Here is a 16,114-nt window from a genome sequence, read left to right as displayed (position 1 = left end):
GTCCGAACATTGTCTAATGGATATGAAAGGATGATTCTTTGAGTGGTTTGATCAATTGTGGAAACGTCGAAATGTGAAGGAGTTTCATTGATGATGAAAAATGAATTGTTGAAAACAAGAAGAACAAGTGAATAGCACCCATGAGAACACCAGAAGAGGAAGATTAAGAATAGTTGCAATAGGGTCAATAATTTTGGTTAATCTGGTCCCATTATTTAAATAATAGGAAAACCGAATCAATTCGTCTCCACTACAATTATGTCTAGTCATAGATCCTACTGGAGTCGTTTGTTTTATCAGGTGAGGGCCGTTAGCAGGAAGAATAATTACTACTTATGGATCCATAAGTATCGCGTAGCCTTCATGATTCTACTTCCTCGTAACACATGGTAATGAGTGTAATGAATAGTTTTCATCAATGTTGTTGTTGGAATAGTTCATTACATGGAATCGGTACCATCATTCTCTCACTCAACAACCATCAACAAACTTTCACGTTGTAGGAATTATAATTCGTATTTGTTAGCATGGTGATTGATGCATAGGAAGGGTTATCCATTTTCTCCATCCAATGAGAAGGATATGTGCCGTACGCTTGTTTACGCTCCAATGAACAATATCACGAATACGATTATCTCGAATCTAGCTAGGAATTGCGATCTAACAATGGGAACTGATATCACCGGATATGGTATAGAAATATCTAGAAACTAAATTCTAGATGAAGAAGAGTATATTCATGCCATTTACCCCAAGTCTATATCCAACTATCGATATGCTACAGCGGGAGTATTTTTTGAATTTGGAAACTACAGCAATTTGGATTATCACATCTGGGTCAATGCTTCATATCAAGCAATGGCCCGTTCTGAAGACCTGGATACATTTTTTATGGAAGTTCAAAGCAGTGTCGAAACTGCCATTAACCAGTATTTCAATCCTTCTCTTACTCCAATATCCATATCTACTCGTTATAATCCACTTGTTGATCAGAATGCGACTGTGTAATCCTTGAAGGCACTCATGATTCGTAGATATGATGACTACAAGTTCTATGTAATGTCAAGTTTGTTTTGTGGACTCATCTACACATTATATTGGGGAATCACTATGGTGAATGAGAAGAAGGATTCAATGATGAGTTATATGCGATCAATGGGAATGATGGTAAACGAATGAATTGAATGATGATTCTAGGAGAGTTCGAATCTTCTTGGTTATCTTCCTTCATTTTTCATTATGAGTCTATTGGCAGCCTTTTTCGAAGAATTATCAGGACGAGGTTTTGGATGGGAAGCGTATAGAAATCAGCCGTGGATGGTACTAATGGATAATCAATTGATTATGTTAGTTTGTTACTTTGACTTGTACAATTTATTACTTCTTTTCTGCACTTCAAGGTATGTTCATCTTGTATTCATGATTCTGTTGGTTTATTGATAGTACTTGTGTGATTCGTCCTTCTCGTTTTGCTATTCTATATATTATCATTGTTGTAATCAGTCTCATTCAGATTTCCTCGACTCTATTGTATGTTCATCTTCCTATGCAACTTACTGATATCATCTTCACCATTCCCAATCCTTCATATTGGTTTTCATGGTGAGTTTAAATTGTATTGTTCATTGTAGTATAAGTGGTGGAGTAATAGAGTTTATATCATCTTATCCCAATTCCTTTAGTTGGTATGACGTTATATATGTGAAGATACATCCTATCAGTATTTCGTATGATCCTATCTCTTCTCTGAGATATAGACTTATTGTATTGATTGAATTATCGATTGTATCCATGTTCATTTTGTACTTCTATTGTTGGTATTTTGCTTATAAATCCATGTGCAAACTGAAGTGTTGCTTCCCTTTTACCTATTCATTCTGGCATATGGGGAAAACTGTCACAGTTCAGTATAACAGGTATGAGGTAATGATGTGAAGAGGAATTGACAACCGTGATAAGGATCGAGTTGATAGTGCTACCAATAACAGTGTGATCTTTTCATTCACAACCAAACTCTTTCAGAGTTGTACTGCAGTGAAAGAACTTCATCTTGAGATCATGCCCAATCAGATCTTCACATTGTTGGGACCCGTATGGATATGAGTGTGAAGTGATGGATAGAATGGATGTGGAAAGACTACAACTGTTTCTATGCTAACAGGAGTGTACCAGCCCACATATGGAGACATCTATGTGGATGGTACCTCAGCAGTCATTGATCCCCTTGGTATTCAGGAATCCTGTGGTGTTTGTAATCAGTTTGATTATTTCTGGCCTCAGTTCACTCCACGTCAGATGTTTATAGTGATGGGTCTGTTCAAAGGACTGAGTAATAACACCATCAAGGCTGAATGTGACAGACTGTTGAAACTGTTCAAATTGGAAAAGTTTATTGATGCCAATGCTACCACGTTTTCAGGAGGAATGAAACGAAAGCTTTCTGTTGCATTAGCTTGTTTGGGAGATCGAAAACTCCTTGTCTTCGATGAGCCGACCTCTGGAATGGATCCTATTTCGCGATTTGAACTGTGGGATGTGTTGGCGGAGCTGAAGAAAGATCACACCATCCTTCTAACGACACATTCCATGGAAGAAGCAGATGCTCTTTCAGATAAAGTGGGAATCATGTTTTTGGGCCGTTTGAGAGCGATTGGTACTCCTTATGGATTGAAGCAGGCCTTTGGAAGAGGCTATAAGGTTGATATTCTTTTGAATGACGGATATAAGGCCGATAATGTATTTGATTTGATGAGAGTAGGTCTTGAGTAGATGATAGATGGATAGGATTACATGGTGAATACGGAGATGATCAGCTATACTACAGCTCAGCTGTCAGTTGGTGTTGGTCATGATGATATGAAGTTCTTACCTCGATTCCTTCTTGATATCAACCGACTTCCTTGTACAAAAGAATGGTTGATTAGTCCAAGCAACTTGGATGAAGTGTTTTTGAAAGTGATTGAATCGAATCGGAATATTGAAGAGGCAGATAAGATTATTCAGGAAAGAGAAGAGAAGGAAGCACGTAAGGCTGTGAAATTGTGTGTCCTGTGTAACGTGAATCCAGCAGAGAATGGTAGGAATAGCAAAGGAAGTCGAGATTCTAGTGACTCTCTACACGAAGAAAGGAAAGCCTCAGGTGGTTGAAGGTGTATTCTGTAAGCATTGCTTGGAGTCATCATCGTCGTCGTCTGATTCTGATGAAGAACAGAATATCACAACGCTAACAAAGAAACCAGAAGATAAGGTGAATGAATTGGACATGAGTGAACCTCTGAAGACAGAGAAGCTAGATACAGCATCCACTTCGCCTTTACTGGATCAGCCAGTGTCAGAAGTTCAGATGGAACCTACCAAAACTCCATTAGATTTGACAGAAACAGAAAGTATATCTAAATGGAACATCATATGGACACTGAATTGGTTGAATGCAAAGCTAATGTTGAAGGATTGGAAACGGTTCATTCTTCCTGCAGTGTTCTTATTCATTTGGATAGCTATTTTAGTGATAATTAGTGTAACTGCACCAATACAACGGATATGTAATGATGGAAGGTGAGATAATGGACTGAATAATGATATTAGTAATCCTACTAACGGATGTATCGATAATGATGATCCTCCTTTGTATAGGTATGAGTATGATAAATATTATTTCAATGGTCCTTGTCAATAATTGGAATCATATGTAGATTATGTACCGTATTTTGACCGTTATGGTAAGTATAATATTACCTCATTTATGATTGATGATCGTGAGAAAAGACTAGGAGAGTGATTACTAGGAGAGTCAGAGATTCCTCTTATAACATTAAATTGGCCTTATAATCTGTCGAATCTGCATATAAACACATCAGATCACTACGTCATAATGACATCAACGAATCTCAAGAAGGACATGATTCAAAAAGCTGAAACTCTTCTAAGAATGGCTAAGGAACAATCACCTTCTTCTTATTATGTTATTGATGCGAAGGACTATGATGAAGCTCAAAGAATCTATGTGAATTTGGTTCCACAAGTATCAGTTGAAGTTAAAAAGCTTTCAAAGAACGATATGAATGTGATTCTTGGTTTTCATAAAGAATATACACGTGGAAATACTGCGATTTATCGGTGAGTGCTGAGGAAATGATGTAATTTGTAGTGGGAATATGAATTCTGTTTCCTCCTCGTACGCTGCTACATTCGTCACACTTTTCGACTATCTTAATCTCTTGGCATCAGAAACAGAACCTTCGTTAGTCTATCGTATTATGATATGTTGATATGATTACCAGAACCTCGAGCCGCAAAACTTGATAGTAAAACATGGAATTTCCGTCTGAGTAATGAAAATCTGGGGTTTTTGTCTTGTCTTCCGTTCCTATTTGTTCTAATGTCTATTATGGTTGTGTATAGGTACGATTATTATGCTAGTAGTGAATCATAGAATTGTGAATGATAAGGCAAGTGATCGTGTTCGTCTTCTCTTCTTAAATAATGTCACTTCTTCTCTATATGTGACTTCTCTCCTTCTCTTCTATACGTTATTCTTTGGTATTATCACGGTTATGTACGTTTAATTTGGTTCCCTAATCAGTAGTGTGATGATTGTGATGTATTGTGTTAAAAACGTATATTCTCCCTCATTATTACTGGTTCTCCTCTTCTTGTGGGAAAGTATCCACTCTTCTGCTTTCTACGTAGCATTCTCAATGTTCTTCTCCTCCCCGTATCTTATCAATACTCTCTCATATCTAGAACTCTAGCAGTGTGTCTGGCTATGATTATCAATTGTGGTGCTGCACTCGTTTTTCAATATCTATACCAACTCAATTCATTGATTCCATTGACCATATTCCCTGGAGGAGCCTATTCACTTTTCATGATGCAGTCTCTTGTGATGCGATATGAAGCATTATCTCTCATTCTTCAAGCTTTGAGTTATTCTGTGGTATCTACCATTGTCTATATAGTTATTTGCTATGTGGTTATATGGTTGAGAGAGGACCTTTTGAATGTGATGGATCATGTCAGTATGAATGAAGAGAATGATTCGTAGTACTATCAACAACGTGTGAATAAGGAGAGTCCACAAGTGTATTCGGAAGGAGTGACTCTACAAGAGGAAGATGTTGTGAAGGAACAAGAATATGTTGAGTCTGTGTTTGATAAACAGAATCCTGAGAATCGTTATGGATTAAGTCTGATTGTATCAAATATTTCTAAGGTGTTCTTCTCAAAGTCGTATGACAAACAGTGTTGTGTTGAGTACTAGAGGATCAAAACGAGTCTTCCCAGAATTATCCTTCTCTATTGGTGATAGAGAAGTGTTTGGATTGCTAGGACCGAATGGAGCAGGCAAGACAACTCTTATCAATATCTTAACGGGAAATCTGAATGCAAATGAAGGAGAACTTAAGATATTTGGTCATACGTACAAGGATAAAATGCAAGTGAAACAGTTGATTGGAGTAGTACCTCAATTTGATACGTTCTTCAATGAATTGACAGTAAAAGAACATCTAGCACTCGTAGCTCGACTTCATAATGTGTCTAAGAAGGATATTCCGTATATGACCAAGGAGATTGCAGAGAAAGTGGGTTTGGGGCATGATGCATTCCAGCATACTTCTGCTTTGTTAAGTGGAGGTCAAAAACGTCGTCTGACACTAGGAATGGCATTAATGAGCAAACCATTACTCTTATTCCTTGATGAGCCAACAGTAAGTGGAGTCATTGTGATGTAAGAGATAGACAGGCTTGGATTTGGAGTCGAGAGTGGCCATTTGGAACACTGTGAAGTCAATTCAAGAGAGTATGACAATTCTGTTAACAACACACTCTATGGAGGAAGCTGATGCATTGTGCAGTCGTATTGCTATTCTAACGAGTGATGGTATTCAGTGTTTGGGAAGTCAAATTCATTTGAAGAACAAGTACGGACGTGGTTTGATGTTCTCAGTTCTTCTAATTCCTTCCATAACGAATGTAGTGGAGTATGTCCAAACAACGATTTCTCCTGATCTTGAATTCTTAGAAGAGCGTTCGCATATGTCCACTTTCACTATTTCAAAGGACAAAGTAGATTTGAAAACATTACTTCAACATGTGATTGATTTACAACATAAGAAGATTCTTATTCGATGGAGTATTAGTCAGTCTTCTTTGAATGATGTTTTTGTGAGAGTATGTAAACATGAAAGTAGTTAACCAAATGTATGTGTACAAGATTCTTTATTTCAAACAAATACTTTCTATTCAGCATAATAACCAACATATCCTAACCATTCATCACGCACTTTACAACACTTCTCCAGAGATCGATACCCTTCACCGATTGGAAGATACATCTTAATTGGACTATGACTACGATCCCACCACGTACCACGCCATATTGCCTCTGCATAGAAATGATATGGTCTAAACACTTCTATCATGTCATCCTTCCACTAAACATCTTACTTAATTGACTTTGACCTAGATCATCCCAAGAATAGGTTGTATCTGAATGATAGTACACTACATCACCTATTTCAGGTTCATTCACGTTCATCGAAAATGCTTTTGATGGCTTCCATTTCATTACTCTTTGTAACTCCTCCATTACAAACTTAGGTTCATATTCCCGTGGCATAGCATTTGCATAACAATGTGTTGGCTTATTACGAGATACTTCTTTCATTATCCAACCATGGTCATAATTCACCTCCAACCACACTTCTTTCAAAGCCGGACACAATGTAACTAAGACACAATTGTAATAATAACTGAACTGACGACTTTGAAAAATGGTTGTGATTACAAGTTTACGTAGATTAGGCAAATTGGTTAATTGAAGATTCGTATTTGCAAAACATGTTCCATTGATAAATAAGTATTGAAGGAATGGATAGTCTTTGACTTCTAGCAAGACTCGACGACGATAAGAATCCATTGAGAGATACATCACATTTACCAGAGGGGTATAATCATCAAGACTCAGACCTGGCTTGATTCGTTGAGGATTCTTTTCCATTGAAACCCATTCATTCTTTATCCATACACCTTCTCGTACAAATGATCCACTACGATCATATTCTGAACCCCAACCATGACGCATACCACGAGACCACATTCCATAGTACGATCGACAACCTGTCTGTGGATCATAGGCTGTTCCTACTCCATTCGCTAATCCTCCAAGGACAGCTCCTTCAAATACTAACACATTATCCTCATTGTAGTACTGTCCTTTCCCGTTAGGGATCATATTCCGAACGCTTCCTTCCCAACGATCACCGTCATCAGTGAGATCCAGAATACACTGTTGACCATCTTCCATTTGGGAAGGAGGAATGAAACGAACGCAGTGACCTTTATTCATTTTCATGGTTCCAATAAATTGCAAAGGATTCGTGTGATACATATACGTGTTCCCATTAGGAAGATTCTTGTTCATCGTACAGATCAGCATGATCTTGCTTTCTCGTCCTTCTGTTGTTATGAAAAAGAAGGATTGATGTGATATCTCGTTAGAATAGCTTGCAAAACTAGTGGCATTGTTATTACCAAACAGAATCGATTTGACCAGATCCTTCATTTGTTTTTGAGTCTTGTCTTCTTGTTGGCTTCCTGACGATATTACAGGCTGAACCCACACATCATCTTCATACACTTCCTCATCTGATTCATCTAGATGTACTATTGCAGGTTCCTCTACAATTTCCTCTGTTATTGGAGCAGGACTGGATGGAGATGAAACATCGACGTCTTCTGATGCTGGAACAGCATTTGGTGGCAATGATACAGGTACTTCCGTTCGGACTACAGTAGGACCAGTCTTCTGTGGAGTCTTGGACTCTATCTTAACAGGAAAAGCACCGGAGTCCGTAATGCGAATTTCATTACATTCTCGTCCTTTAAACCATATTTTACCCCATTTGTACTCTCCTTCGAGGAGAACCCGACCATTATGATGAATGGAAAAGCGTCCATGAAGAACGTCATCAACCCATATGGCCTTTAGGATAAATACGGACCAGTCATCATGGCCCTTAGCCTTGTAAACGATTGATCCTTTTCCCTCTCGACATCCACCAAGTGACGGAATATCTTCCGACATTACAATAAAATCAGTTGGATATAATACAGAAGTGATATCGTCACTTATCTCTGAGGTTCCTAAAGAATAGTAGACCCTGGATACCGTTACCCTGAACTTCTGATCCTATCATTTAGGATGATAACAAGAAAAGAATGAAGAATAATACTAAGTACCTAAGTTACTTCTCTCCCACGGGAATTTGCTTCTAATGGAATCTTTCTTTAAGTACGTTTATATCTTCCTAACATCTGCTCGAATAATCTTTTCTAGAATCGTCAGAGTGTTTTTGATTCCTGATTTCGATGTTTCTATCGCTGACTGTAGGACTGATTGGTTCTGATCATTTGAAGGCATTTTCTCACATTATGCAGTCATCGCTAACATTTAATGATAATGGTCTTCTGATTGATTTCGTTTCATTTCGTTTTGCATTTTACTCCATAGGATAATTGCTTTGGATTTCTGTTTGATGATTGCCTGGAACAGTACTCAAGGTCCATGTTTCTCTTGCCATGCGACAGTCGAGATTATATTGATATGGATCAAGAGTCTCATGATGAGCCACTTCCGTTTCCAGGAGAATTCCCACTTGTTGATCTTGTTCCAGGTGATGATTCGTGTGCCAAAGCCATTCTTACAGAATCTTCATTTGAAGCTCTTTCAACCTTATCAGAAGACGCATTATCTCATTGGTGGGGTGTCAATCGAACATATTCTGAACATTTTCCAGCTCGTAATGATTCACCAGATATAGCTGTATCGATTGGTAGTGGTCTGAGCCATTTCCGAGATATCATCCTGGTTGCGGAACAAGAACAACAAGGAGTAGCTCTGGATGTTCCTTTAGTGTGTCCAATGTCATGTATGTGTTATTACTTTTCTATCATTCAGTACTGTTTCATTTCTATTTACCCATTGTGACACTTCATCTCACAGGGTTTCCTGCGAATACTCGATCAGATACTCTGTTGAAACTTCTGCGCTTATTTGGTTCGGTTTATAATGTTTGTGTACAAGGTCAAAGTGCCTTATGTACAATGTCCTCAGAAGCAGGTAAGAACCGTGGTTCTTGATTCCTTTGTAGCATATAATGTGATATTAGAGCTCCATGCTCATGTTGTGAATGGAGTTCGATTATTATTTTCTTTCTAACACACATGTTTGTTAACCAAAGTACTGTCGTAGTTTTAAAATGCCATTTTCTTCATATACAATATTTCTTTCTTCCATATCTTTTATTAAGACTAGTAACTCTTCTTCACTATGGTTATCTAACGATCATTATCATTTCTTGATCCTACATCGATTCACACCTTGAAGAAATACGGTTAAGCGCCTCTGTAATTGGTGAATATCAAAGTTAGTACAGGTGTTTAAGATATCCGTGACAAATCGTTCATATACTCGCATTCGTTCCAACACACTCATCGCATTCTCATCCTGAGTATCTAATACGATTCCTTGTTCATTGAAGAAGCGGACACGACGGTATTTGAGTGGAGATTTGGAAACACAAATGATCGCACCTTGATTCATCCAAAAGGTGATGGCTGATTGGATTAGGGCACGTGGACATAACAAATCGAAACACAATTCATCGATTCCACAACTCTCTATTCTATTAAGAATTCCAATAATCGATACGATTTCGACAAAACTCTTGTAACACTTGATATTGGACAATGGAACAGACAATCGATCGAGTTTCATTTCCAACCGTCACATCGATTTCAACTTCACCTTGATTTGGAATAACTTGCAAAGATCGTCGAGGAAATGCCTTCTTATAGTACTTCTCCACTCGTTTCTGTGCAGTCAGAACTGGTTCTTGAAGTGAGATCATTCCTTCTTCAATTTCAGGCCAGAAGGATCGTGAGATGATGGTACAGGAATAGAATTGAGTGGCTATATGAAAGTAGGTCTGAATGTGTACATGATGACTGTTGGTGAAGACTTTGATTCAACTGACGACTCATACGAAGATCACGAAGCTACTGACGAGAGAAGGAACAATCATACCATTACTAGAAGATGTGAAGATTGATTTCGACCTAATCGTTTGATAAGGAACAGTAGTAGTTTCTCCAGTCTATGGATCAATCATTCTATCACTCATCTACACGACTGTCTGTTCAGTCTCTTCACAATGAAACAACAGTTGTGAAGCAAAGAACTCTTCTACTCGCTTTAAGAATGTCTTTTGATGAATTTCATCTTCTTTTCGTACAAACTGATCAGGATAGAGTCTCACACACTCCATCATCAAATCTAACTCCTCTGTCTTCTTATTCTCTCTCTCTATTTGTTGAATTCCCCACATCTCCTCTTTATCTTCATTCTTATTGCGAGGTATTACAAGCAATTCCTAATATTCATTCATTATCCTCTCTCTTACAGGCATATCTCGTGATATCACTAAAAACAAACACGAAATAGTATCATCTCGTTTTCTAAGTTCCTTAGAATCATATTCAATCCTCTTCCTTACCTCTCGTATAGGCTGAAGACATTGAGTAATTACTGTAGGATGTATTTGACATGAATTCAACATCTATGGACAAAGAATCTGTCCGAATCTACCTGAACAGATTTCAAATAGAACAAGAGAATAGTCTCTGTGTTCACATCATTGTTCAAATACTCTTGCTTCAGTTGGTGACTGTATGTGTCTAACAGTGAACTTGATACTGGATTCATGAGTTCAGAAGGAACTGTTGTGGGTCTATGGGAATGAAGTAAGCATATGAATACAGAGGAGGATAGTGAGCAATAGAAGTAACAAGAGTATTGAAGAACTCATGTAATTGGAATTCCCGAAATATGGAATCTACTTCAGAAATAAGTATTTCAACATCTTCAGTAAAGATTGAACGAATCCAAGTCTCCACAATTCTTTGATTCACTTGGCTACCGGGGAACTGGATCTACATAACAATTCATATCAAACTGAAACGCAGTCAATCAATGATTCTCGTAATAATCGAGAAAGAACAGAGAAAGGAAAGAAGTGAGAACACTGTTGAAATCGAGCATCAAGGTCACTGTTTAACTCATTTGAAACGATACGCTCTTGAAAGAGAGAAGAGAGATGGGACGAAAGAGTCTAGATATAAAAGGATAGACAAGGATGTACTGGAATACACTGAACTAACACTTGAGACATTACTTCCTCATTCCATGACTTTAGTAGTGATGCCGGATCCAATTCAAGTCCTCCTGCTATTGATGACAAGACAGAATGATAGGTTGTAAGTATGGCAATCACCTGGTCAATATAATCACGTGAGTTAAATGTCGAAATAGTGAGAATCTTGTAAATAACGGATATGTTTGCATCAGCAACGATGATGGACCGCAAAATTGCATCTATAGGATTACTGATCTATCTTTAACCCAACATATAGCATAATCTGATAAACAGGATTGCGTTTTCAGGAAAGAAACCACATTTACAAGCTTTTCATAATCCCCTTCTTCAAGTGGACTCTGTAAGCACTTCTACATCAATAATGATCATTTTCATGGAACACCTTCATGAATTGCAATGCTGTATTTGTTGTTAATTCCATCCCTCTTTCTGATATTCAGACTTCCAGTACTCCCCAAATTGATTCACTTAACAAACAACCTCGCAAACTTATGGCTCATTAGGATCCTCTTCTTCAGGCAATTCTCCAACTAACGAATTCGAATTATCTGTCTTCTTTTCCTTTTCTTCCTCTGACTCATCACTATACTCCGAGTCATAATAACTATACTCCGAATCATCGTCTTCTCTAAACCATTAGATATTCATTTCACATTTACTTTGATTTTGGACCGAATTCCTCCTTAATATCATTTATATATGTTTTTGTTGCATTCACTGTCATACTCAATGCTCCCTTTGTCTTCGAAGCTAACCACGACCATGATTTCTTTGCTACACTCTTAACGTCCTGTTTTTCTTCCGCACTTTTATTCTCCTCTACCTTCCGTTTCAACTTCTTCATTCCATTCCCCATCTTCTCCTTTAATTGCGAATTCTTCACCATTCCCACCATATCACTTGTGATTTCTGTTGCCATTTTCATATATTCTTTCTTCCAATCTTCCTTAGGACGATTATCACCATTCATGTCTTCAACAGCTTCAACAGCTTCAACAGCTTCAACAGCTTCCTTAGCAACACTGTCAGTACTATCCTCACTATCATCTTCACTATCTTCACTATCTTCACTATCTTCACTATCTTCACTTTCATCGCTTTCGTTTTCATCACTATCACTATCATCACTTTCATTTTTATCCATCTTCCTATCATCTTTAACAGCAATAGGAGAGGAAGATACGCCCTATACGTTACGTTCACATAAAGTGACGACTTCAAAAACCACCTCTTTCCCAAATTTCTCATTGAGACGTTTCTCTGCTTCCTCTCGAAGACGTCGATCTTGTTCGATAGAAGACTCCTGCGATTCTCGTCTGAATATTATTCAAATCAACATTAATCACTTGCGAAGAGTCAACGTCTTGTTTTGCTCGTCTTCATCGAGAGGATGATCTTCGGGAACTTCAGTCCCATCAACTTTTGCTTTTATTCTAGCGATCAAAATAAACTAAATCCAATACATCGAACGATATAAAGTCGCTGTTTCAGTTGTATACTTCACAGAAACTGGAACTTCGCTTGGAATATTGTGCTTCTCGAAGAAATCAATCATCTGCTTGTTTCCTCCCATCTTCATTGCCTTGATCTCATTTTCACTCCACGTATCCAATTCAAGTGATCGAACAAAACTGAGATGAACCTATGTAATAATTCGTCAAGAAATCAAGACATACACCCAAACCACGATGAAGACCCGAACACTTTAGACAAATTAACGAACCATACGATATAGACGCCCAAACTGGTTTTTCTTCTCCACAATCGGCACATCGCTACCGATAACACAACCAAAACGAACGAACATCATTTCCCGGAAGAGCTTTAATCTCTTCCATTATTTCAGAAGTCATATAGTTCATGTTTTATTTCACTATGAGCAACGAAAACACACAGAAGGTATGTTGGAAGAACCGCGGTTCTTAATTGATTCTATTATCTTACGAGTTGACTGTTTTCATCATGTCGTCTGTATACGATGCAATGAAACAACACGGAAATTATAAGACAATTCATGTAGGGGTTTTACTGATGCTAGTGATCTGTAGAACCAGATCAGTGAACGACTCACAGATTTGGAAAAGAAAATATTACACTGTGAAAGTGTCAGTGCATTAGTCGAAAATGATGAGTTCTTCAATCAAATACTCTTAGATATCAAAGGTGGAGTTGATATTAGCATGTTAGATGTAGAAAGTATTGAATCTCTACAATCTGCGTTGAATGAGTCTTCAATAGTGATTAAGCAAACTGTGAATAAGAAGAACGATGAAATCATGGATATAATATCTACATACAATCGTTTGATTGCTGTATGGTTTATGGAGTTGAGTTGATGGATATAGAAACTTGATCTCGCAAAGGGAACTGTTCGATTTGCTGGATCACATGCAATTCCTTATGAACACTATTTTCCACATTTCGATAATCCAGGCAGTTGTATTAGATTCAGTCGTTAACTCATAGAAGAGCCATTTGAAATGTTTTCTGAGAAGAATTTGGACGTTTCTCCAGCTGGCTCTGTTTTTTGTGATTGATCAAATTGTATTCTAGTAACACAAACAGTGTTTGTTAAACTTAACCCTCAATCAAGCCTGCAACTCTTTTCTGCGTTTCTTGTAGTTTTACGAAGAAGAGATAACAAGCATGACACAAACGCTGATCATCTCCCATCGAACTGATAGTCATATAATGATTACAACATGATGAGCAGAACACATATCCACAGAATCGACAATGACTAACTCTCATGAATCAATCCTATCCTACTGTCTTCTTCGTACAAAGGTGAACTTATCATTACAATACGTACATCGAGGAGCTTCAGAATCAGGTACCCATTGTCCAGGTCGAATCTCTATCAATTCAATCAATGTATTAGTTCTTACGTTGTTCGATATTTCTCAGATTGATTTTCAATACAGTACTAACAGCTGCCGCCATGGATTGATCATACATGGCCTGAGTACTTGAGATTGAAGACTGTTCATATCTACAATGTAATATCCCTCCTACTAATACTGTTGTAATGAACTCAGAAGCTGCTCCAGCTGCTCATGGAGTGTAATTGGCTTCACAAGTGCAAGTGGCTCCTTCTTCTCCTCCTCTTCCACAGTTGTGTTTTCAGTTATTTGCGATTCAATAGGAGGAGATGGTTCTATTTGAATCTGTTTCTGTTCTTTATCTTCATCATTCGTCCTTACCTCCATCACTGCTAGTTTCTGATTCTGTTGGACACTCTCTGTGAGAGCCTCTTCATACCGAGTCTTCAATGATGCATAGTCCACACGTAATGATCTCAACTCAGCCTGACTACGTTCTAACACATTGATCTGAGCATGGAGACCCAGCTCTGTCTCCTTTGCCTTCTTCTCTAGAGCTGCTAACTCGTTCTCCGCTGTTGCTTGTTTGGTTGATGCTTCAGCAACCTTCATTGCTGCTACTTCCAATTTGCTTCTCAGATCCTCTGTTTCTTTGGTAGCTCGCTTAGCATATTCTTGACGACCCTTCTTCTCTTTCTCGAGTTCAGCTTTGATTGCAGTGAGTTGTGTAGTCAATTCAGTCTCTCTCAAAGAGGTGCTGGCTTCAGCTTCGGCAGTGATCTCACTTTCCTTCAGGGCCAGAGCACTAGTGAGTTCCTCAACACTCAATTCCGCTTCCTTCTTGGCATCTTCCACTTGAGCAAGTTCTTCTTCCTTCATAGCCAATTGTCCTGCCAATTCCTCACTATCAGCCTCTGCTTCCTCCAGAGCCTTCTTCAGTGTACTTACTTCCTTCTCCATATCTCCCGTTCTCTTCAATGCATTCTCAGCTGTCTCTTTCCATGTCGTCACTTCATTGAAACTGGCAAGGAGTGCTGCGTTCAACGCTGTCAACTCAGTCTGACGAACTTCATTCTGATGTGCTTCTTCCTGAGCCATTGCTAGCTCCGTCTGGAGAGTAGCAATGATCTGCTGACCACTGTTAGATGACTGTGATACCTCAGCGACTGTGATGGCTAATGTCTTCTTCGCCTCTTCTACAGCCACTTCGAGGTTTCTAGAAAGTAATTTGGCCTCTTCAAGTGTTTTCTCAGCTTCTTTTTGTGCTGCGATGGCTTCTGAGAGTTCATTCTCTTTTAGTGCCAATGCAGAAGCCAATTCTTCATTCTCCTTCTCAGCTTCAGTTTGAATACTCTTCAATTTCTCATTCAATTTCTCTAGTTCACCCTCCTTAAGCGCTAACTCTGATGCCAGCTCCTCATTCTCCTTCTCTGCTTCAGTCTGAGCTGCATTCAATTTCTCTTTCAGTTCCTCCACCTCATTCTCCTTGAGTGCCAGAGTAGCCGTTAGTTCTTCACTCTCTTTCTCAGCCTCAGATTGAGCTACATTCAGCCTTCCCTTCAATTCTTCCATTTCATTCTCCTTCAGCGCTAAGGCTATGGATAGCTCCTCACACTCCTTCTCCGCTGTTGCTTGTTTGGTTGATGCTTCAGCAACCTTCATTGCTGCTACTTCCAATTTGCTTCTCAGATCCTCTGTTTCTTTGGTAGCTCGCTTAGCATATTCTTGACGACCCTTCTTCTCTTTCTCGAGTTCAGCTTTGATTGCAGTGAGTTGTGTAGTCAATTCAGTCTCTCTCAAAGAGGCACTCACAGTAGTCATATTCTTTGCTTTCTCATACTCAGCCTTCATCTCTGCCAGATTCTTTTCAGCTTCATTACGAGATTCAATGGCTTCTGTTAGTTCATTCTCTTTCAGTGCCAAAGAAGAACTAAGTTCAGCAAATTCATTCTCTTTCTCATTCTCAGTAGCAATCAGTTTCTCATTCAATTTAGTCAGTTCAGTTTCATTTATCTTCAATGATTCTTCAAGTTCATTCACTCTTCTTGTTGATTCAATCACACGCTTGGCATATTC

General features: G+C 38.5%; 6 protein-coding genes across 6 annotated transcripts; 2 read left to right on the top strand and 4 right to left on the bottom strand.

Moving 5' to 3' along the window:
• Positions 1-1,791: 1,791 nt before the first annotated feature.
• Positions 1,792-3,676, top strand: JH06_3740 (ATP-binding cassette transporter; the record flags this gene model as incomplete). The annotated part of the gene is made up of 7 exons (XM_014670668.1): positions 1,792-1,916; positions 1,938-2,091; positions 2,122-2,754; positions 2,785-3,076; positions 3,108-3,475; positions 3,517-3,542; positions 3,586-3,676. The coding sequence occupies 7 exons, from the start codon at positions 1,792-1,794 to the stop codon at positions 3,674-3,676; spliced, it is 1,689 nt and encodes a 562-aa protein (XP_014526154.1).
• Positions 3,677-5,005: 1,329 nt separating this feature from the next.
• Positions 5,006-6,195, top strand: JH06_3739 (ABC transporter; the record flags this gene model as incomplete). The annotated part of the gene is given in 5 exon segments (XM_014670667.1): positions 5,006-5,040; positions 5,074-5,241; positions 5,261-5,301; positions 5,329-5,708; positions 5,740-6,195. 5 exon segments carry the CDS (start codon positions 5,006-5,008, stop codon positions 6,193-6,195), a joined length of 1,080 nt encoding a protein of 359 aa, XP_014526153.1.
• A 44-nt stretch (positions 6,196-6,239) lies between these two features.
• Positions 6,240-8,198, bottom strand: JH06_3738 (hypothetical protein; the record flags this gene model as incomplete). Its single annotated transcript, XM_014670666.1, has 3 exons — positions 6,240-6,415; positions 6,448-8,145; positions 8,171-8,198. The coding sequence occupies 3 exons, from the start codon at positions 8,196-8,198 to the stop codon at positions 6,240-6,242; spliced, it is 1,902 nt and encodes a 633-aa protein (XP_014526152.1).
• Positions 8,199-9,232: 1,034 nt separating this feature from the next.
• Positions 9,233-11,637, bottom strand: JH06_3737 (hypothetical protein; the record flags this gene model as incomplete). The annotated part of the gene is made up of 14 exons (XM_014670665.1): positions 9,233-9,339; positions 9,370-9,681; positions 9,713-9,973; positions 10,002-10,059; positions 10,088-10,157; positions 10,189-10,433; positions 10,464-10,526; positions 10,557-10,619; positions 10,649-10,790; positions 10,820-10,992; positions 11,022-11,171; positions 11,202-11,434; positions 11,467-11,566; positions 11,599-11,637. 14 exons carry the CDS (start codon positions 11,635-11,637, stop codon positions 9,233-9,235), a joined length of 2,016 nt encoding a protein of 671 aa, XP_014526151.1.
• A 765-nt stretch (positions 11,638-12,402) lies between these two features.
• Positions 12,403-13,078, bottom strand: JH06_3736 (hypothetical protein; the record flags this gene model as incomplete). Its single annotated transcript, XM_014670664.1, has 5 exons — positions 12,403-12,532; positions 12,563-12,649; positions 12,680-12,858; positions 12,893-12,991; positions 13,022-13,078. 5 exons carry the CDS (start codon positions 13,076-13,078, stop codon positions 12,403-12,405), a joined length of 552 nt encoding a protein of 183 aa, XP_014526150.1.
• A 715-nt stretch (positions 13,079-13,793) lies between these two features.
• Positions 13,794-16,114, bottom strand: JH06_3735 (hypothetical protein; the record flags this gene model as incomplete). Its single annotated transcript, XM_014670663.1, has 4 exons — positions 13,794-13,956; positions 13,986-14,073; positions 14,105-14,208; positions 14,238-16,114. Coding segments are annotated over 4 exons (2,232 nt in total), but the record flags the coding sequence as incomplete, so codon positions are not given.

Source organism: Blastocystis sp. subtype 4 (assembly GCF_000743755.1).
Source record: "Blastocystis sp. subtype 4 strain WR1 chromosome Unknown seqid_0244, whole genome shotgun sequence".
NCBI lineage: Eukaryota > Bigyra > Opalinata > Blastocystidae > Blastocystis > Blastocystis sp. subtype 4.
This window is presented reverse-complemented; position numbering and strand designations above follow the sequence as displayed.